Raw genomic sequence first — 23,648 nt, 5'->3', positions numbered from 1 at the left:
ATATTCTTGAGATCAGCTAGGATTTCAGCGTACAATATCCAACGAACTTTTTAGTAATTTGAGCCACAAAACAAAGAAGAGAGAACATTACAGGAAGGAGATGCAAGCGTGTGCATTTTCAAGATCAGAAATGAATCAGACCACTTGCATGTTTCTTGTTTGCCCAACCACTTCCAAGTCCCCACTCTCCTTCGTTTCCTTGCTCCATCTTCAGTTCACTTTCCACACTCTTCGTTTTCTTTTCATACTACAAAAAATTCGAAATTAAATTTAGATGAATATTTTAGACCTATCTGTTGATTTTTCATATATACCCTTAATTTAACAATGTTAAAACTATACACTTGTAGTATATGAATATCTTAACAGTTGAATCTGAAAGAAAGATCTCCTAGGGAACCATTATTAGATTTTATTTTCTTTAAGAATTATCCTCTCCAACAACAACATCATTTATAATGTCTGTGTAAAGTGACACTAACAAGATTCCCATAATCCTATAACAGAGTATTTAAACAATAAACGACTTTTACTAATTTATGGCACCATTATTTTAACTGATTTCAGAACCGGAACCGGTCAGAAACATAGTGTCTCTCTCATGAATAGTAATCAATGCACCTTCATCAAGAAACAAAAACCCCAGAAAGATTATATCAAGATCGAATTAATTGACTGAGAGGATAACTTACACAAGATTCATGATCGGCTATATTTCGTGCCACGATCACTTATACGCTGTCCACAAGTTTCCTATTTTTTTCAAAAAGAAATAATTATTTCTCGACAATATTTCGAAGTTGGTTCTATGTTGCTGTCGGAGTGTATTGGCCCGGTCCCTACGTTGCCTTTGGAACAGCTTATGCTATGATTAATGCTTCAACGAAAAGACAGTGAGACATATCCAGCTAACTAGGGTTTCTCTTGTTTCAGTGTTTGAATCGTTTAAGCCCCTACGAAATATGTAATAAGAATCAAAATCAGATTCTTGTGTGGAGATTTCTTTGTAATTGTGATTTCATGAATCTAATACGATTCATGTGATCAATATTTCAAATCCTAACGATTATATTCGAATTTTGGATCAGAGAAAGGGAGTTTTGGATTCACTCTTTTTGTTTGAGATAAAATAACTATGAAAACAACATTTTATCTCCTAACCAGTTGATTTGAAGACCTGATGATTAAAACAAAGGCTAAAATAAGTACTTAAAGTAAGATATTACATTAATAGTTAATGAAAATCATATATATATGAAAAAACAAAAACAAACAAAAAAGAGAGAAGGTGGAGATAAGAACAAGATAGTGATGAGTCGAAAAGGGAACAAAAACTTTAATAATTTAAAGAGCCAACTTTTTTGAGCTATACACACGAATGTGATTTGTAAAAGACACGACTCTTTGGAGTCTAGCTTGTGTATGCATCACTAGACAAGTTGTGTGTTTCAACATCATTCATCTTCTCAGCTTAATTATAGTTTAACTTACTCATTTTCTCTCAAAGGTAAACATTTTATTATTATTTCTATCATCCTTATAACATGTTTTTTTTTTCTTTAGAAAATTTGAAATTAATTTAATGTTTTGATACGTACGAAACTATAGTCATGTCAAACATACTAAAGACTATAGTCATGTCACACATACTAAATTCAAAATTTCATAATTTTAATCTTCTTCATTTTCAAATTCATTTCCTTCGAGTGTCAATTGACTTTCTTCCCATAAACAAATCCTCTTTGCCAATTTTTTAACTTCTATTAGTAACAAGAAAACACATTATATATATATATATATATATATATTTATCTTCAATATATATACATGTATTAAGTCTATAAATACTTAGCAGTCTGAATACTCTTCTTGTACTTTCTTAAATCGGTTTACAATAAAAATGTTAAGTTTAACCAACAACGAGCTTTAGTAATCATGTATATAAGCATCACAAAGATCTCGTAGTTATCTCTTTAAAAAACACCTTCAGACTTAGACTAAAAACATGCATGAACACACAAACATGAAAAACTATTCTCAAGAAGTTTGTTTCCGGCCACCACGTTAACTGATTTTAGAAATCTGTAAAAATGGTTAACTTAAAGTAATCATTCGTGCAATTCACAGAAAAAAGGTATTCATTCGTGCATCTCCAAATTTGTGAGAAAATACATTGCATGAGTTCGTTATAACTGAAGAATAATACATGAAACTCTGACAATCAGAAACACTGAAATTATAGTATATATATAAGACGAGAGGCTACGTATCTTGCATATCTTTCTTTACTTATCTAATCTTTTGGTGATGGAAGGGGCAAGCACATAGAAAGGAATCTTTATCTTAAAAGGAGAGAAAACAAATTTTCTAAAATTGGTAAATCCACTGAATAAAGCCTAACGTTAACATCAAAACGCATGCGGATTTAGAAGTTTAATGAACTTACTTAAGCGTAATCTATGGGAGATGATTTATATTACCACTTTGGTTCATTCTTTTAAGTTCTATGATTCAATGAATACACAGCACGTGGAACCCTCACCCCACAACCCATTTTTGTAGGAATAATTAAGTGATGGATAATTAAAAGAGACATATACATAAGAAACGCACATGGCTTTACCATTCCTCTATCAATTACCAACACATTTGACCCTTATCCACATGGGTCTCCCTCTCCTATTATATTCTCCTTTACTAGAAATAAAAAACACACACAAAATTAAAATTATAAACATTTTCCAAGTCATACTATATAAAATGAAATGCAAAAACATGGCTTCGGAACACAAATATGTAACGTATATTATTCGGTATTATCTCAGATTTAAAACATAAAACTGAAAAGTAAATATACGTACAAACTTAATAAATTTCAACTTATGCACATTCAACAATGTTCTTGACTCAGAAGAATACTTGGATTCTCTATATAAATTCCATTTTTATATAAATTCCATTTTAGAAATGAACTATTAATCTTTCAAGTTAACAATGTATTTTACTATTTAAAAAAGTAATAGAAGCAAACTAAAATAAAAAAGAATCAAATTCACATCAGCCTTAAGGTAACATGTATATATTAATACAATACTTATTATACAACAAATGGAGTAACAATCATTACCACTTGATATTTTCTTTATAACCTGCACTATACACTTTCAAAAAGAAAATAAAAAAGAAAAAGAAAAAAATGAAAACCACTTTAATAATCAGTAAATAAAATGTTATAATAGTACACATGTTTCTGTTTTATTTTATTTTTCTCTGCTTGCTTTTATTCCGGGTCGGCCGATAGAATTTTCATCATTTCGTTCATTTTTAATAATTCATTCTTGGTTATGATTATTTATACATCCTTTGATCAAAAGAAAGAGAAGAGAGATGGACGGCTAAGATGTAACGTAAACAAAGTTGGCGGAGGGAAATGTGGAATTTATAAATTAAACAAAAGAGTCGTGTCCACATGGGCGGCCTTAGCCTTCGTTGTCCCACTTCTGTCCCCTTGCCTCTTTCTTGCCTTTCTTCCTCCCGACAACACTTCTCTCTCTTCCTTTAACCCTAAATTCGATGCTCCTTTATATATATCTCTCTCCCCTTTTCCTCTAAACTCATCAACCAAACTCACCAACAAGAACAAGAACAAGAACAAGAACAAGAACAAGGAAGAAGAAGAACAACAAAGAATACAAGAACACACACAAGAAGGAAAACACAAAGATTGATATTGATCCAAAAGAAATGGCGTACGAGAAGAAAGTCAACGAGCTTAACCTTAAAGACACGGAGCTATGTCTTGGATTACCAGGAAGAACAGAGGAAACCAAAGAAGAACAAGAGGTTTCTTGCGTTAAAAGCAACAACAAGCGTCAATTTGAGGAAACTCGTGATGAAGAAGAATCTACACCTCCTACGAAGTAAGTAGAGAGATCTGAGTTTTCCAAATCGATTTCTTTCAAATTTATTGGCTCTTGAATAGTTTTACTCAATCTTTCTTTCCTCAATTTACAGAACTCAAATCGTTGGATGGCCACCGGTTAGATCTTACCGTAAGAACAACAGTGTGAGTTATGTTAAAGTGAGTATGGACGGAGCTCCATACCTCCGCAAGATCGATCTCAAGACATACGAAAACTACCCCGAGCTTCTCAAGGCGTTAGAGAACATGTTCAAGTTCACCGTTGGTGAATACTCTGAGAGAGAAGGATACAAAGGATCTGGATTTGTACCAACATACGAGGACAAAGATGGAGATTGGATGTTGGTCGGTGATGTTCCATGGGAGATGTTCTCTTCTTCTTGTAAAAGGCTCAGAATCATGAAAGGATCCGATGCTCCTACTCTAGAAGCTTCCTTATGATCCAGAGAAGATGAGAAGCTTTTGTTACAAAGGAGATGACTAGGATCTATGAATGAAAAAAACCCTTTTTGGTTTGATTCTGATCGGAGTTTGACTAAAGTTGACCGCAAAAACGAAACTTCAGGGGTTTTGTCCGATGAGAGATCCATCATCCATCTCCAGTGATGTTCTTTTTGTTTTTGTTTTTAGATTTGATGGAGTTTGATGTAAAGATACATGAGCTTTTATGTATAGTATAATACGGACACATATACACAATATAGATGTTTTAATTAATTAAATAGCAATGTTCTATTTTTTTTTTTTTTTTTAACACAAATAGCAATGTTCCATAATGTTTTCTGTTCTTGATCAACAACATCATATTTTAAATTTCTGAAACTTATACACATTTGTTTGATTAAGGTTAATATTATCTTAAGAAAACTCTAATTCATATTTACTTTGTTTGTGCATGAGATTTTTTTGGTATTCTCTGATATTTTTCTTTTGGTATTCTTATTTGTGCATGAGATGAGATGATTGAATGGTTTGGTAAATTACACCCTCAGTTTCAATTTATTAGATGTCCACGAGATTTAAGAAACTATCTTACACAATTTTGTTGTTTTCTATATTGAAAACATAAATTTATACCTAATATAAACAATTCAACCGATAGTAATAGTAAGAAATACTGCAGAATATTAGTGATTACCAAAGCTAAAGAGTGTAAGTTGAATTTGCACATAAAATTGTAAAATCTAAATAATACTCCCTTTGTTTTAAAATATAAGATGTTTTGAGTGAAATCACGCATATTAAAAAATGACCACTTTTAAAAAGTTCAATTAATCATAAAGAACACGGCATAAAAGAAATAATAAAAAAATATAAAAATAATCTAAAAGATGTCTAAAAAATTGAAAACATGTTATATTATGAAACAAAGAAAAATTCTAAAACATTTTATATTATGAACAGAAAGAGTATGAGATAGAAGAAGAAAACCACTAAAGCACTTCTATATGAATTTTTCTTAGGTTAGATCGATTAATATTAGTTTATTGTGGGGATAGATTAATTATTTTGAGTTTCCTAACAAAAGGAGAAAGTTTGTGTTATCGTCTCATATTTTTAAGGCGAGTTGAGAGCGTGTGAAGTTTCATTGGTCTCTGTTTCTGACTGAGATGAATGGTGTGTCAGCTTTTGTTCCATCTCAATTGGAGCTTCTTGTAGTTCGAAATCTTGAAAATGTAGAATCTCCAAGAGCTGGACATAACCTGGTTTAAGGTGTTTTGAGAACATTCTTATGAGAGACAAATGTGGAGTTGTTTCTTTGGGATCCTGGAGGTGTTTCAGGGTTATACATGGAGGGAGAGCTGAACCAGAGACAAAGAGAGGGGAAGAAGAAAAACTAGATCTATTATGTGTTTTCTTCTTCAAGTTTCTTTGTAGTTGTTAGTTCTCTAAGCTTGTATATGAAACATTTGTGTAAACCTTGAGTGATTGATAGTGGATGTTTGTGGGAGAAGGTTCCCACACGAGATGTATCCTCTACATGAGGGGAACTCATTAAATCTCTGTGTTATGTTTATGTTATGCATATTGATCTGTGAAGTAGACAAGGAGTAGGGGCAGAATCGCGGTATGCGGTTCACTACAAAGGTGAATTGGGGTTTGTGATTCTCAACATTATTGATTTTTTGTTTTGTTTTTGTTATCCGTGGAATGATCATGTTTCTGACCATGTGTTGGTGTTTGTTGTATTTGTTTGCTTCATATGGGCTTATCTGGTATGAATTATGAACTGGACCTATATTGATGTGTGTAGCCGACCATAAATTATTCGAGTTGTGTAGTCTGCTAGGTAAACTGTGACACCGCGGTTTTAGAGACTTGCAGAGAGGTTTAAAAGAATTAATTTGGCCACCAAAGTGCACTTATCTTTTCAGTCAATGGTCCTGAGAGAACTCCACAGTTAAGCGTGCTTATGCTAGAGTAGTCTTAGGATGGGTGACCTTCTGGGAAGTGACTGTCGGAATTGTGTGAGTGAGGACAAACACAGGAAAAGATCATGTGGTGATTTGTAGGAAAGGTAACAAGTCAAAGCCTCTTGGACTTAGCAAACCAGCCGTCAGATATGGATAGGCTCACATGCCTAGTGAGAGGACGTGAGGCCCATTAAAGAAGGTGGGCCTATGGACTGGGATTGGACATGGGGCCCACTAAGAGGTGGCGGTCGGGGCGTTACATGTGGTATCAGAGACGAACCCAGACGAGTGTGGAGTCGAGTGGACTCACACCGTTGGGGATGATGGTCTTGGTGCGCAACGAGGACGTTGTGATCTGTTAGTGGGGGTGAATTGTGACACCCCGGTTTCAGAGACTTGCAGAAATGTTTAAAAGAATTAATTTGGCTACCTATGTCAAAAAAGTGCACTTATCTTTTCGGTCAAGGGTCGTGAGAGAACTCCACAGTTAAGCGTGCTTATGTTGGAGTAGTTTTAGGATGGGTGACCTTCCGGGAAGTGACTGTCGGATCATGTAGTAATTTGTAGGGACAGTAACAAGTCTTTATAGCCTCCCGGACGTAGCAAACCGACCGTCGGATATGGATAGGCTCACGGGCCTAGTGAGAGGACATGAGACCCATTGAGAAAAGTGGGCCCATGGACTGAGATTAGACATGGGGCCCACTAAGAGGTAGCGGTCGGGGCGTTACAAGTGGTATCAGAGCTGAACCCTGACGCGTGTGGAGTCGAGTGGGCTCACACCATTGGGGGTGACGGTCTTGGTGCGCAACGAGGACGTTGCGATCCGTTAGTGGGGGTGAATTGTGACACCTCGGTTTCAGAGACTTGCGGATAGGTTTAAAAGAATTGATTTGGCCACCAAAGTCCACTTATCTTTTTGGTCAATGGTACTGAGAGAACTCCACAGTTAAGTGTGCTTATGCTGGAGTAGTCTTAGGATGGGTGACCTTCCGGGAAGTGACTGTCGGAACTGTGTAAGTGAGGACAAAACACAAGGAAAGATCATGTGGTGATTTGTAGGGAAGATAACAAGTCTTTAAAACCACCCGGACGTAGCAAACCGACCGTCGGATATGGATGGGATTACGGGCCTAGTGAGAGGACATGAGGCCCATGGACTGGGTTGGACATGGGGTCCACTAAGAAATGGCGGTCAGGGCGTTACATAAACCAACATAAACTCTATGGTTTTACTATATAAGGGAAGCTAGGGTTGAAGAAGGCCATGTCGAATGCTGTAATGCACGCACAGAAGAAGCTGGTTGTATGTTGGTGGCAACTGTAGGACGCTGTGCAAGGTAAATGTAGAGGCACACACTGTAGTGTAGAGAGCATTCGCAATACGTCGAATAGGGAGCATGCAGTTGTGCGCAAAACCATGTGTAAAGAAGCAAAAGCTCGACTAGGGCTGAAGGGCTGAGAGCCCGACATAACCTAGTCTAGGTTTAAGGTGTCTGAAGGACACTCTGATGAGAGACAAATGTAAAGCTGCTTTTTTGGGGTTCTGAGGTATTTCAGGATTATACACAATGTAGAGCTCCGACCGACACCTTGCGTAGTGAGCCCATATCCACTCCCGGTCCATGGGCCAACCTCGCTTAGTGGACCCCACATTCACTCTCACCACATGGACCCACCCATATATGACGGTCTGTTTGCTACGTCTGGGAGGATTTAAATACCTTTTTACCATCTCTACAAATCACCACATGATCTTTCCCTGTGTTTTGTCTTAACTCGCACAATTCTGACAATCACTTCTTGAAAGGCCATCTCTCCTGAAACTACTCTAGCTCAATCACATATAACTCTGTAGTTCTCTCAGGACCTTCGATCGAAAAGATAAGTGCACTTTGGTGACATAGGTGGTCAAACCAATTCTTTAAAACCTCTTCGAATGTCCCAGAAACCGGGGTGTCACAATATAGCCCCACTAACAAATTGCAACATCCTCGTTGCACACCAAATCTGTCACCCCTGACGGTGTGAGCCCACTCGACTCTACACTCGTGAGGTTTGGCTCTAATACCATTTGTAACGCCCTGACCGTCACCTTGCTTAATGGGCCTCATGTCCATTTCTGGCCCAAGGGCTCTCCTTGCTTACTGGGTCCCACGTCTACTCTCAGCCCGTGGGCCCATTCATATCCGACGGCTAGTTTGCTACTTACGAGAGACTTTAAAGATTTGTTTATCTTCCCTACAAATCACCACATGCTCTTTCCTGTGTTTTGTCCTCACTCACACAGTTTTGACTATCAGTTTCCAGAAAGTCACATATCCTGAAACTACTCCAGCTCAAACACGCTTAATATTGGAGTTCTCTCAAGACCTTTGATCGAAAATCTAAGTGCACTTCGGTGATATAGGTGGCCAAACCAATTCTTTTAAGCCTCTTTGCATGTCTCTAAAACCGGGGTGCCACACAAAGAAAGAGAGGAAGAAGAAAAGCTAGATACTTTATGTTTTCTTCTTCTTGTTTCTTTGTATTTGTTCTTTAAGCTTTGTATATTAAACATTATGTAAACCTTGAGTTATTGATAGTGGATGTTTGTGGGAGATGCTTCCCACACGAGATATACCCTCACATAGAGGAGAACTTGTAAAATCTCTGTGTTATGTTTATGTTATGCAAGTTGATCTGTGAAGTAAGCAAGGATTAGGGGCAGAGTTGTGGTTTGCGGTTCACAACAAGGTGAAATCGAGATATGTGATGCTCAATAAGTGGTATTAGAGCCAGTTTCGGGATTTTAAAGACTCAGGCATGACGCTGTAAGCATACAAGGAGGATCTAGAGACTGTTGTAGAAGACTCGAAGGTTAAATCGGCTATGGGGTTGGTTTAAGATGGAGTGTTATCTACAGTGTCTTATTCAGGTTCATGTATACATGTGTTAAGGTGATTAGGAGATGGATGTGAAAAGGGAATCAAAGCATCATCCAAAAGGCTCAAACTATGAAATAGGAATTTAGTTTCCGCTGTGGTCACAAGGTTCATGTGATGTTCTGTTTTGAAGCTTCTATATACTTAAAACTATTTCAGTTAAGGAAGAACACAAGATGGTATCTTTTTTGGACTGGTATTAGAATGTCAAGATGGTATCTTGTTTGGACTGGTTGTTGAAAGTCTGTATGCTGGTATTAGAAAGTTAGAAATTGGTTGAAGATAGTCACATATTTACTAAGGGACGTCTTCAGAAGTGAATCTTTATGTAAGAGGGTTGTAGGGTCAACAAGTTATGTCGAAGATTCAAATGAGTATGAAGATAGACTAGAAAATTTGTGTAGAAGTGGTCAGATTTGAGAGGTGTTGGGTGAATGGTTAGGTCTCAAGAATGGATCAGGTTGTCAGAGATTTGAAATGACTTAAATCTAGGTAGGTTTACAATAAATAAGAATGCAGAGAATACCAAGAGTCAAAGTTGCAGCCAGTGAGATTTTATTTATCAGGGTGGAGCTTGTTTTTCAAGATAACTTAAAATTTCTAAAAGACTTTTTTAGGCGTTGCAAAACTGTGCAGGATTTTACAAGTATGTGCAATGATTCTACAAGGCTGGCACAAGGTGACTAGAGGATATGTTTTACGTTAAAAAGAGAATCAAAACCCAATACGTTTTGATTTGCCTGTTTACATCTACAAAAATGATCTAGTGGATGAATCTTCTAAAGGATTTACTTCCACATTAAATCTTCATTACATTTAATTTTAATTATATATAGAAGGGAATTAAAATAAAAAGATTGTATGATTTTGCATCTTTGACCAGGAAAAAAATCACTTACCATATTTTTGTGTTCTTAATCTATATATTCAATAATAATCAGTCTCGGTAAAGAAGAAACACTCACTAGAAGAAAAGGTTTAGGAGAAAATCATTAAAATGGCCATCACTGAAAGAACTTTGGTAGCATTTTTTTATATTATTCTCCTAATGATATCTTTAGTCCACTGTTTTCCTACACCTGCCGAAAATCCGAGTAATTGTTTACTGTTATTTATACCTAATAATTTTGTAATTATGAACATGATGATGATGATTTCACTATTTGTTGTTAATTGGGTTATTGATTAATTATTGTTACTGATTAATTATTTGTTGTATATGTAGGCATTGGAATACAGGAAGAGAGAAAAAGATGCTTCGAAAAGTATACTATATGCTTATTCCCGACTGGTTTAACGGACTGCAATGCTTATTGTAAAATAATAGGCTATAGTTACGGCATGTGTATTGACCGCAAATGTTGTTGTATTGATGTTATAAGTCTACCTCCTAGACTAGCTAACTAGTACGGTTCTGTAGAAGATGAAACTATATGATCAAATGTATTGGTATCTGTTTAAATTTTTTTTAATAAACTATACTCGTAGTTGAGTACAATATCAAAGTTTGCTATAGATTTTCAAGAACTTACAAGATATGTCTTACACGTTCTTTGTAGATCTAAAACAAAAACAGAACACTACGAGAGTATATATGTTTTTCTCTTCTGAACTACAACCGTACCAAATCCAAAATAATTCAAAAGGAAGCAAAAAATAAATAAAACAAATACAAATCTTGACATAGTCATAGGCTTTGCAAGCGCAACTGTTCCTTTCAACTACTGCTGATTCGTTTTCTACAGTAATGACATTGAAAACTCCTACAATTTAAAAAAAAACCCTTAGTCAACCAATGGACCAAGGAGGCTTCCACATTAAACCTTCATCAACTTAATTATAATTATATATACAATATAATTTATAGGGAAATAAATTTTTAAAAATTGTAGGATATTTTTGCATCTTTGACCAGAAAAAAAAGAGACAAATACCATATTTTTGTGATCTTAATCTATATTACAATAATAATCAGTCTTGTTAAATAAAAAAAACACTCGTTATTATAAAAAGTTTGGGAGAATATCATTAGAATGACCATCACTATAAAAACCTTAGTAGCATTTTGTTTTACTATCCTCCTCTTCATATCTTTTGTCCACTGTCTTCCTACACCTGCCAGAAGTCCGGGTAATTTTTTACTATTATTTATACGGTTATACCTGATCATTTTGTAATTATGAATATGATGATGATGATCTCACTATATGTTGTTAATTGGATTATTGATTAATCATTGTTAGTGTACTTTATATGTAGGTTACGGACTAGAGCTTAAGAAAAACATATGCCTCCATCTTTGTGATTTGTTAAGTTTAAAATCCTGCGATGATTTTTGTAAAATAGCAAAATTTAGTTATGGCATTTGTATTGGAGAAAAATGTTGCTGCGTTGATATTATACATATACTTCCTAGCTAATTAGTACAGCTCTATATAAGATGAAACTATATTATCAAATGATGGTATCTCTGCTTAAAAAGATAAATCAGTAATTTTTTTCTCTTCTGCCTCTTCTACTTAAATACGAGACCTGTAAATTAGGGAAAATAGATTAACAACCAAACCAAAACGTTTTGAAAGAAAGCAAAAAGAATATACAAACCTTAAATTATAACGTAGTCATAGGCTTGCAACTTGCAAGCACAAGTGTTCCTCCTACTTAACTGCTGCTGGTTCGTTTTCTGCACCAAAGAAGTCCTCTACGTTACGTACCTCAAGGCTTTCTAAGAATTCTTTTTCTTTTTTTGGATTTTGAAGACTTTTTTCAGTTAAAAGCACAAATGTATAGAAATAATGATTTGATGCATAAAAAATATTAATTTTAACAAATAAAACAAATAGTATATATACATAGTTTGAATGGTCATAAAATGTTAATAAATGTACGGTTTGTCTAGAAGATTAAAATAAAAAATCAAATAAATTGAGACAAACAATATCTTTTATATATGGCATCATATCTCTTTTCCGTTTCTATCATTTATTCTTAGTGTATTCTAATCACTTTCTAATATTCTTCCACGTCATTTTATGGTAAAAAGATTGTATAATTTTACATCTTTGGCCAGGAAATAAAAACACTTACCATATTTGTGTGTTCGTAATCGCTCTCTCATATATATATATATATATATAACAATAATCAGTCTTGGTAGAAGAAGAATCACTCATTAAGAGAAAAAGTTTGGCATAATATCGTTAAAATGGCCATCACTACAAAAAAATTTAGTAGCATTTTGTTTTATTATTTTCTTCGTCATATCTTTTGTCCATTGTCTTCCTGCATATGTCGGGAGTTCGGGTAAGTGTTTACTGTTTTTATACCGGATCATTTTGTAGTTATGTACATGATATGATGATTTCACTATTTTTCGTTAATTGGGTTATCCATAAATTATTGTTAGTGTGTTGTATATGTAGGTTATGGAACAAAGCTTAGCAAAAACAAATGCTTCGGGTTTACTTTGTGTAATTCTCCGAAAGGTTTAACACCCTGCGATAGTTTTTGTAAAAGATCAGGCTCTGATTACGGCACTTGTTTTCGACACGAATGTTGTTGTGTTAATGATCCTATACCTATGCCTCTTAGCTAACTATTACGGCTCTATATAAAATGATATGATGGGCTTGTTCGTTTGGTTGTATGCGTCAACCAAACGAGCAAACCCTATTAATTAAGTGTATTGGTATCTGCTTAAAAGATTAAATTAATAATTTTACGAAAGATCTATAGCTGAGATTCAATTCAAAGTTGGCTTGCCATAGATCTGAAACAAGAACAGAACACCACAAGAGTATTTTTTTTTTTTGGGTGTAACACAAGAGTATATATTTTTTCTGGTGTCACACAAGAGTATATCTGTTTTTTCTCTTCGGCCTCTTCTACTTTAATGCGAGACCTGTAAATTAGAGAAGATAGATTTGAGTAATCCAAAAAAATCCAAAAGGTATCAAAAATAAAATTTATACAGGCGTTGACATAGTCATAGGCTTGCAAGCACAACAGTTTTTCTTTTTTTTGTTAAAACTAATACTTGTTATGCAATAACTCATAGTTTACATGGTTATAAAATATTAAATAAATGTACGTTTCTGTCTAGAATATTGAAATATAATCAATAATATGACTAGTCCTGGGCATTATGAGTATCAGTTAGTTCGGGTTCGGTTCGGGTAATTCGGGTTTCGGGTATTTCGAGTTTATAATTTATAGAATCATATAGGTATTATAGAAATTTCGGTTCGGGTTCGGTTCGGGTTTTTTGGGTTCGGGTCAGTTCAGATATTTTCTTGGAATAACGAAATATACCCAGTATTTTCTGGGTTCGATTCGGTATAAGTATTTTTCAATTTGATCTAGTTTTTTTCACCTGTTTAGAACCAAATTACCCATATATACTTAAAATACCCCTACTATATATACAAGCAAGAGAAAACATAATCCACAAGAATAATCCAAAACATAAACAACTAGTAGAGTAGTAACATCCAAAATCAAATTCAAAAGTCTTATGAAAGCTAGAACTAGAAGTAGGTATTGAGAAAATTGAAAATAAACATCAAGAATCAAATGAAAGATTCACCATATCAAAGACGTCTTCACCGTTTCTCTGTTTGAAAGAAGAATCAGATTTTTACTAGTTAAATTAGTGATATATACTCGATCCAATGGTAATTAAGTTCCTAGTTAAGTTGTGGGACTTAATTACCTTATATCCGAAGATGATTATAGCTTCACCATCAAATTCTAAAAGTTAATAACAAAAACATGAATGTTAATCGGAGAGATGAATGTTAATACTCAAGATTGACAAAAAAGAATATAACAAAAGAAATTACCTTTGAATGAGTCTTAGACAACTCAAAAAGCGAAGAGACGGGAGATGAAAAAAAGAAATTTAGAGAATCCAGGTTGAGAGATTGTGAATTACAAAATTTATTAAGGAAAAAAAAATATCCTGCAGATATAGGAAGTGGAGAGGAATTGATCAACACACGATTCTTCGCAATCTCAATTTCGATTTTAATGGGGGGATACGTAGATATGTACATAGGTTTAGATATAGTTAATATATATGGGTACTAATTGGGTATCGGGTATTACCCCATCCGAACCGATACCCATAAGTATTTACAATCAAGATCCAATTAGTATAATGTGGAAGATCCATATCCGATCCGAACCGAGGTTTTTCGGTTCGGTTCCAATACGGGTATTTTGGGTCGGGTATTTTGCCGAGGCCTAAATATGACTATTGTTATGAATACATTGTTTTATTATTATGTGGGTGCTCATTATCGGCCCATAAGTGTAAACCCTAAATCCTAATGTTGTATCACTATGAGACAGATGAATAATACAAGAGAACAATTCCCTAAACCTCTTGTTTATAACACGTTATCACCACGCTCTAACCCTATAGCCGTTTTTGAAAAAAGAAAAAAAAAACTCACCTAATATCGCCCATGTTCTTCGTAGATGGTGTCTCCGATCTCAACGTCTTCGCCGTTTAAAAAAAATAATAATAATAATAATTCTGATCGACCGAGCAAACACCAACAACGCCATCTCCGTATTCCAATCTCCGATCCTTCTATCTCTGTTTTCAATCGAGATAAGTAACCTCGTTCATTATAATCGATTGGCTCATATGTATCTTATTATTCTATATTGTTTTCAATCGACACATGTTTATAAATAAGGTTCATGCTTAATTTAGTTTTAAGGTCGTCATCTGCTAGTTAGTAGTTATTGATAGATGATACCTTCGTTTTGATTGGATCATGTGCTAATGTTTTTTCGTAATTATGCCATATTGTTTGACTCAATTTGTTTAGTCAATATATATTGTCATGCTTTATCCTTTAGTTCGGTTAGTTCTCTTAAGCCGAAGATTATTATGTGATTGATAAACTCGTTGATGTTTTACTGCTTTGCCAGGCGCCATGCCATGTATAAATCGTTGCATCAATTATTAATTGATTATTTATATTTATCGTTCCAATTACCAATGATTTGGTATTTAATAAACGTTTCTTATTATTTTGAAGCGAAGGACTTGGTATGGACTGAGCAAATTGTTCGACAAATGATTTTGTTCATGGACTTCATCTTCGTTTCAGATCTTGCTTGACAATCTTTGGGACTAAAAGATAAGTACTCTTTTAAATTGGTATAAATAGAAGAATTTAGTATTTCTTTGGAATTACTTGGATTTGAAAAAAAAATGATATATATATATATATATATATATATAATTTATATTCTTTGGAAAAATATTTTAGATTTTATGATAAAATTTTGGGACACTTGCAAAACTAGACTACAAACTTGAGTCAATTGCAATGTTAGACCCCTCTTATTCTCTCTCCAACATTTGCCACTTTTTCTCTATTAAATTCTTGTCCATCCATTGTATTCACAAAAATGCCATTATTTCTGATTTATTTGAATTTCTTGCGAAAATGTTTATTACATTCATATCCTCATCTTCTTCTTTTATTTACGGTTGTACCACCGCCATCAATTTTCCAACAACCATGAACAACCAAATTTGAAGCTCTTAATGCTTCAACAACCTGAATTTGTAAGCTTAAATAACAATCAATGCTAAGAGAACTTCATTTTCTTCCATCTCCTCTCCATTTTAATCCTAGAAAACATTTATCTTGTTATATATCATGATTCTTGGATAGTGATTAAGTTAGCGCTGGGTTTCTTCCGTGGTGACTTAAGACGACGTCCTTGGTGTTTGACATTGCGAACAACCACCATAAGGTTATTTTCCGGTAGATTTTGTGATTTCCCTTGTGTTTTTGTTGAAATTAGAATTCATTTGTTAGTCGAACCATCATAATATAATGTAAAGTCTATTATTTGGTCAGTTTTGCAATTTAAAGTTTATTGAGTTTCGAGCCCGTATACTAAAATGTCAGTCTCCTTAATTTCATTTGGAAACAAAAAAATGTGTCTTAGACTGCATTATAATATTTCTAACGGATACTTCCTTTAAAGTCTACTAAAGTGTATTTTTTGCAATTGACTTTTTAGTCCAGACTGTGAGACGAAGTCTTCGCATGAAAAATGTAGTAGACTTCTATAGTGGTTAGTTTTGCAATTGACCAAAATATAAAAGTATTGACCATAATATTATTTATAAAAAATTACCAAGTTGACTGCAAAAGAAGTCTACTAGTGAAAAAATTAAAATGTTGGTCAACTCCAAAAATGACCAGGACAGACTGCAAACGAAGTCACCATTTCTAGAGACTTCGTAAGTAGTCTAATTGTGAAAAGTCAAATTTGGTCAATTGCAAAACTAACCACAACGAAGTCTAACTTTTATAGTTGACGGATTTACGAAGTCTACTTGTTAGATAGAAGTCTACTACAAAGTCAATGGTTTGATCAATTGCAAAAATAACCAGTGTAGACTGTATTCGAAGTTAACTTTTTGAAACTTTCAAAGAAGTCTACTCTTTTTTATGTTTTGAATTGCATAACTGACCCAAAAATTAACAAAGGAAGACAACAAAAAAAGTCAACAATAATAGTAGACTTCAAAAGGTGTCTGCTTTATTAAATTTTAATTGCAAAAATAGACCACAAGTAATAGACTTCACAAGTAGTCTCTATATAGAGACTTGTTTATGTATACAATGTTGACATCAACATGAAGTCCTCAGAATTTGAAAACCAATTTGCAACAAGTTGGTGAATAATTTTAATTTTTTTCTTGTTGTACTCTTTGACATATGGTATATACTTGCTTCTGTATGTGTTTGAAATGATTATGTATTACACATATGGAGAAATCAAGTTTTTGGTTTTCATAGGCAGTTAGGTTATTAAATTATACTTATTTAGGAAGTCAAACTGTTGGATTTATCTCTAAAGTCTGTACAATTGAAATGGTCTTTAATTGGAAATTTATAAAGATTTTTTTTTGATTTTTTAGTTCGTACGTGTTATATCGGTTATATAATTGCCTATGTATATTTTGACGATGATAAAATATTATACTCTTTGCTTTCCTTATGTTATTAGGGTTGAGGGTTTAGGGGTTAGGGTTTAGGGTTTAGGGTTTAGGGTTTAGGGTTTAGGGTTTAGGGTATTTTAACTTGCTGCTTATTCTTTCAGGTAAATGGCGCAAATACCTGTTGTTTTCGGAGTATGGCTGAAGAGAAATAGGTCTTGGCATTTTGACATGGATGGACGCAAAGGTGGGAGAATGTTTTTTTTGCGGCACGGTTGTACATACGCTGATCTTCTTGAAATGGCTGTAGAAGATTATCTGATTGACAAAGAAACAAATATGGTTCAGCTATCGTATCCCTTAACAGAGATGATGCTTCAGCAATTGCCTCAAGATTCCCCTATTGTCTATGTCACAAATGATAAATCAGTTCAGAACTTGATAGATTTTAGTAGTAGGAATGTTGTTCGCCTTTGCGTCTCTACGCAGTGCATGGATGGACATCCGGTTATGCTAAACAACTCTCGTTTTGTTGACAATGGAGAGCCAACAACTGAATTTGGTAACGATGTAGATCCAGGTGCCGATGAGTGTGCAGATGAATGTGCAGAAGAATGTCATGAAACTGATCATACAGATGAGAAGCCGAAAGATGTTGATGACATGGATTTCGATTACAGTGAGTACGAGAAATTTAAAGATGAAGATGACGAAAGAGATGGAGATGACCTTGGACTAGATGCTGAAGAAGGGAAACCTTTTTTTGGTGGTATTCATGGACAGTTAAATAATCCTTGGATAGACCAACTGAAAGTAGGTCAATGCTTTGCATGCCAAGTTGATGTCATATCTGAGGTGCGTTTGACCGGGGTTATGTTAAAATTCTCTTTCAAAATTAAGAAGTACACAAAGTCTCTGTTGGTGGCAATATGCTCTGTTCCAGGATGCACATGGAGGGTCGTAGCCACTGTGAAGAATGATCCAAACACTTTTTGGGTCACCAAATATCTGAACGTGCATATATGTTCTATTGTGGACCGCATAGCTAACCGTAAGCATTGCACCTCAATATATATTGGGAGGCTTTTCATCGACCGTGTAGGAATAGTGGATGGTGTTGTTCCACAACATATCGAAGATTCAATGAGGACAATGTTCGGCATGACGTTGGATTACACCACTTCGTACAGGGTTTTACAATATGCGCAAGAATATGTGAGAGGTTGCGCGGAAGATGGATCTTCGAAGTTGCCTTATTGTCTTCGGAAAATAGAGCAGTCAAACCCGGGCAGTGTGGTTGACCTTGTTGTTGATGACGAGCATAGGTTTAAGTATCTTTTCATATCTTTCGATGCTTCAATCCGTGGTTTCCCAGATGCCGAGCTCATCTTTAATGGATTCCAAGATATTGATATCCAAGACAGTTGAAGTATCTGGACAGTGCCTCTTCCCACTTGGTTCAGCCAATGTACCGGCTCTCTTCTTCTCACCCTTATCCTCAACCTTCATCTTCGAATTGTTGTACCGTCTGTCTCCCATAAGCCTGTCCCCCACTTCCATCGACCAAAATCCCCAGTCAATGCTTTCATAATGTTAGCAATATTTTCATCTGCTTCATCATCTTCCCAAACAGGGGTACTCATGCCACCAATGGTCTTGAAGTGGTTGAAACGAGTCTACAATTGATATAAAACAGTACAACTGTTCAAATCCAACAGCAACATCAAACAAATATAATATAGTAAATATACTGCTATGCGTACCTGTCTTAGAATGCCCTCTTTGACATATTTTCTACCGTGGAAACTGCGGTAAGCAAGCAACGGTGGAGTAGGTTTATTAGGCAACATATCGCCATATTCCTTACCAAAATCCAACATAGATTCATATACCCAAATCTGCAGAGGTTCGACAAATCCGTTTAATTGGTAACTCTTGTTAATGTCCACCTTCTTCACAGAATGGATGAGGTTCTTGAAAGCAACTCTTCTCCATGAATAATCTTTAAATGCATCTAAATCCATTACTAGCCTAGACATATTTAAACGGGTGGGCATTGAGAATTTTCTAGCTTCTATAAACCCATCATAGATGGCTAGATAACCCAACCTAATACGATCAACTCTATCCCACTCGGCAGCGTTCTTACATGCTGCGACGAGTTGATCAATACTCGGACCGATGTCTAAACTGAATCCAAGCTTCTCCCAAAAATCTTCCATCTCGTCTGTAACATCAACTTGTGGTTGCTCCAAGGACTCGACATCTTCATAGTTAAGTCCAGTAATGGCTTCAAACTCATTTAATGAAAATCTTAATGGGTTAGACCCAACCAGACTCCAAATCTTGTACTTTTAGTTACAGACTAGCTGAAAGCTGAGCATATAGTGAACCAGTCTAGAAGCCCATTCGAATTTGAGACGGTTGAACTGTAAGAAGACACCCAGTCGAGACTCTCGAATCTCATCCCATTCATCTTCTGCGAGAGCTTCGTACAGTTCATCAAACAGCTTCGTATCGTTGCTGTAATATCCGATGCTTTTACACGGCAACGACTCCTCTCCTTTCAAGAAAAACCTCCGAGGAAATTTTAGATTGTTCGCCTCCTTTATTATGCAAAATAAGGCAAAATAAGATTATGTTTGGCGGGGGATTGAGATATAAGAAGACAAAAACGATTAGTCTACAATTGAGTTGAAAAGAAAGTCTACAATCAATTTGAAAGAAGTTCACCTTCAGTTTAATCGAATATGAAACGACGGCGAAGACGTTAAGATGAAGCGGCGGGGTTGGAGAATACAGAGTTCAGCGAGATCTGGTACAAAAACATTAAGCGTAGGAAGTCAAAAAAACAATATGAAAGATAGAGATTCAAGTTTAACACAAAAGTAAAGGGAAAATCAACTGTTAGTGATAAGCGAAATAGATAACAATATTGTTATCTGAGTTTTTAGGTTGTATAAAATTATAATAATTATAATAATCCCGGTTTTATAAAATCAAAACCGTTTTACTCGAAACAGTATCGGAAAATTGTAAAGAACCCGTTTAAAACCGGATCCTGTTTATCGGTAAACCAATTCCCGCTTATCGGTTTCTTAAACAAATATAATATTATCGCCAACTAACGTCAAATCAATTTATATCTTGTAATGATTATGTTTACAACTTCTCTGGCAGACTTCTCAACGAGAAACTGAACCGTCTACAAGCCCATCAAATCAAATTAATACATGTACTAGCCCTGGGCATAAAATCCAAACCCGATTACCCAACCCGGTACCCGACCCGAAAAACCGGGTTCGGGTTGGGTTCGGGTATAGCTATAAAACTCTATTGGGTTCTATTTTCCAGAACCCATGGGTTTGGGTTAGGGTTGGGTAATACCCGATACCCGTTCGGGTACCCATAGTGACCGAGAAACATAGCACTAAACCACTTAGGGATCTTTTGTTCTCACTTGTCAGTTTGTCGATTCAATTTCCTAAAATCTCTCGAGGTTTGATGCGATATCGATTCATATATATTCATAATCCTATTCCTAAGACAAACCTGGAAACCCTTGCTGCTGCTAACTTCACGGAGACCTTACCGTCGCCGCTGAAGGAGATAAACTCACCACCGTCTGCCTTGTCGCGAAATCACTCAGAGGTATGACTTCTGATTTTTGAGGGTTCTTCTTCTTTCTCGAGTAACTTCTCAATCGATTCAATTATGTGATTCTTTTGATTCAAACGACAAACAAATTTCTATAGTATCGAGTATAGACTTTTAGTAAATTAGATTGTCACTTCTCTAATTCTTGTTTGTTTTTGTGAAAACAAAAGCTTAATCTTTAAATTGATTTTTGTCTCTAGATTGTTATACTCAATACTCAATAGAATGTTTACTTAATTTGTTACTAATTTTGTCACCTTCTTGTGTTGTTAATGGCGTTTGTAATTTTGATAATCTATTGATTATCGTTTCTAAAGATTAATTGGTTTGTTTGTGTTTTTAAAATGCAGATGGCATCTTCTGCTGAGCCAAATCCTCCAGATGATTGTGTTGATTTGAGTGGATCCGATGATGATGTTCAAACTCCGGTTTCTGAAAATAAGAGGAAGAGGAAAGAGAGAGTTAGTGACGATGGAGGAGGTACTAGTTCTGGTAAGAAGATGAATACAAGATCATGGGTTTGGGATCACTTCACCAAGATGGGACCAAAACAGGACAAATGCCAATGCCAATACTGTGGGAGAAACTTGTCTTGTGAGACTAAAAATGGCACTTCTACAATGAAGAAGCATCTCAAATTGTTCTGCAAACAATTCAAGGTATGGAAAGATGCTAACGGTAATGATCCAACTCAAACTGTTTTTATTTCTGATGGTGCTGGTGGTAGTCTTCGGGCAGTTAAAGTTTCAGAAGCAATATTTAGAGAGGCTACCAATGAGTTGATGGTACTTTCAGAGCTACCCTTATCATTCGTAGAGTGCTTGAGTTGGAGACATTTCTGCTCCAAGGCTCAAATGTATAAACCTCATTCTAGGAGGACAACATCGAGAGATATTATGGAGATTTATGTCAATAAGAAAGCAGCTATGAAGAAGATTCTTGGGCAGAACCGACAGAGGCTGTCATTGACTATGGACATATGGGTTTCAACAACTACTGGAGCGAGTTATATGGTAATAACTGCTCATTTTGTGGATGCTATGTGGAAGTTAAGGAAGATGGTCATAGGATTCAAGAATGTTGATGATCATAAGGGTGAAACAATCTGTAATGTTCTCCTTAAGTGTTTAGCCGAGTGGGATATACAGAGAGTGTTCTGCATCACAATAGATAATGCTACAGCAAATAGTTCTGCTATGACTAAATTTAAGAAAGCTATGAAGAACAGTGGAGATGATGCATTGATATTGAAAGGTAAGTATATGCATTTGAGGTGTGCTACACACATATTGAATTTGGTTGTGAGAGAAGGTTTACAAGAGGTTGACAGTAGTGTGGCTGGAATTCGAAATGGTATTCAGTATGTGAGAGCTACAACAAACAGACTCAAATCATTTGATTTGCGACTTAATGCGGTGAAGATTAAAAGGGGAAGTGTACCTTTGGATGTGAAAACAAGATGGAACTCGACTTACCTCATGTTAGATCAAGCTTTGAAGTTTAGATTGGCATTTGAGAGGATGGAGGCTGAAGATAAAGTGTATAACGATTACTTTCTAGAAAAGATGGATGGAAAGAAAAGGATTGGACCACCTATGCCATCTGATTTTGATGAAGTTGAGAGGTTGGTTTCTACTCTTGTCATATTTTATAAATCCACATTGGTTCTTTCAGCTTCAAATACGGTTGCCTCTTATAAACTCTACAATGAGATAGTTTCTGTTACTAAGAACCTGACTGAGTTAACCACGAGTACAGATCCTGAAGACGCTTTGAAAAAGAAAGCTTTGTCTATGTTTAACAAAGTTGGCAAAGTATTGGGATCCATTTGGAGAACAAGTTGAAATGAATAGGCTGGTGATAGTAGCAAGTGTTTTTGATCCTAGAAAGAAAACGAAATTTGCTGAGCTCTGTTTTGATGCTTTGTATGGGAAAGGCAGTATTGAGTCTGTACATCTTTTAGATGATTTGAATAATATCTTGAAGGACTTGTATGATGAGTACAGTAGAAACAGTTTAGTAAACAAGATTGGTTCATCTTCTCAGTCACATGGTTCATCTTCCCAGTCGTAGTCCCGAGAGCAAGTTGCACCAAATTTTTGTCAGAAAGCAGGTATTGTTGACATGGAAAACGTATTTGATGAGATGGTGATGGAAAAGGTAATTTACAGCTCCTCTAATGAGTTGGAAATTTACTTGAAAGATAATGTGGAGAAACCAAGTATTCTTAAAGGTACAGAATATGATTTGTTATCTTGGTGGAAGGTCAACAGTGGGAAGTATCCGATTTTGTCTCTAATTGCTAAGGACATACTTGCAATGCAAGTGTCTTCAGTAGCCTCTGAATCTGCTTTTAGCACTAGTGGTAGAATTTTAGAACCTTATAGGAGCTGTTTAATACACAATATGATAGAAGTGTTGATCTGCACCGAGCAATGGCTAAAAGCTGAACTTCATATCAATGAAAAAGGAGTCTCCACAGTAGAACATTTGCTTTCGAAAGTTGAGCATGATGATGAACTTATGAGAGGTAAGTTTTCTTTTTATTGTTTAACTGTTTATACTATTTTGAATATGATTTTGTTTGTTCTTACGGTTTACATTTGTTTTTTTATAGAGTATGAACCTGAATTCAAGCATTTGGACAGCTAATCTTGAGAATGAGTCACCCAGATGATCTTTATAGTTTGTATGGTTAGTTTAAGTATATACTATATAGTCTCTACTCTTTGTATTTGTCATTATTCTCATTG

The 23,648-nt window shown here is 35.3% G+C and overlaps 2 protein-coding genes and 1 long non-coding RNA gene across 3 annotated transcripts; 2 read left to right on the top strand and 1 right to left on the bottom strand.

Moving 5' to 3' along the window:
• The first annotated feature begins 3,471 nt into the window (after positions 1 to 3,471).
• Positions 3,472 to 4,659, top strand: LOC104788030 (auxin-responsive protein IAA2-like). The gene is made up of 2 exons (XM_087456422.1): positions 3,472 to 3,920; positions 4,015 to 4,659. The coding sequence occupies exons 1-2, from the start codon at positions 3,745 to 3,747 to the stop codon at positions 4,361 to 4,363; spliced, it is 525 nt and encodes a 174-aa protein (XP_087312548.1). The 5' UTR covers positions 3,472 to 3,744; the 3' UTR covers positions 4,364 to 4,659.
• A 5,548-nt stretch (positions 4,660 to 10,207) lies between these two features.
• On the top strand, positions 10,208 to 10,758 carry LOC147949750 (uncharacterized). Its single transcript, XR_015595480.1, has 2 exons — positions 10,208 to 10,354; positions 10,486 to 10,758. It is a non-coding gene; the product is annotated as an uncharacterized LOC147949750 (long non-coding RNA).
• Positions 10,759 to 18,743: 7,985 nt separating this feature from the next.
• LOC147949749 (uncharacterized) lies at positions 18,744 to 19,460 on the bottom strand. The gene is made up of 2 exons (XM_087510398.1): positions 19,002 to 19,460; positions 18,744 to 18,914 (listed from the first exon to the last, which is right to left on the bottom strand). Exons 1-2 carry the CDS (start codon positions 19,458 to 19,460, stop codon positions 18,744 to 18,746), a joined length of 630 nt encoding a protein of 209 aa, XP_087366524.1.
• Between the last annotated feature and the right edge of the window lie 4,188 nt (positions 19,461 to 23,648).

The sequence above is a fragment of the Camelina sativa genome, chromosome 1, assembly GCF_030686135.1.
Source record: "Camelina sativa cultivar CO46 ecotype springtype chromosome 1, ASM3068613v1".
Classification (NCBI taxonomy): Eukaryota; Viridiplantae; Streptophyta; class Magnoliopsida; order Brassicales; family Brassicaceae; genus Camelina; species Camelina sativa.
The sequence above is the reverse complement of the archived record's forward strand: the minus strand, read 5'-3'. Positions and strand labels throughout refer to the sequence as shown.

Bases quoted from the DNA above. Each gene is read 5' to 3' on its own strand.
- LOC104788030 (XM_087456422.1), top strand. From the start codon at position 3,745: ATGGCGTACGAGAAGAAAGTCAACGAGCTTAACCTTAAAGACACGGAG. The intron at 3,921-4,014 runs GTAAGTAGAGAG...CTCAATTTACAG, and splicing joins GAATCTACACCTCCTACGAA to AACTCAAATCGTTGGATGGC.
- LOC147949749 (XM_087510398.1), bottom strand. From the start codon at position 19,460: ATGGAAGATTTTTGGGAGAAGCTTGGATTCAGTTTAGACATCGGTCCG. The intron at 18,915-19,001 runs GTACGCATAGCA...TATCAATTGTAG, and splicing joins AAGAGGGCATTCTAAGACAG to ACTCGTTTCAACCACTTCAA.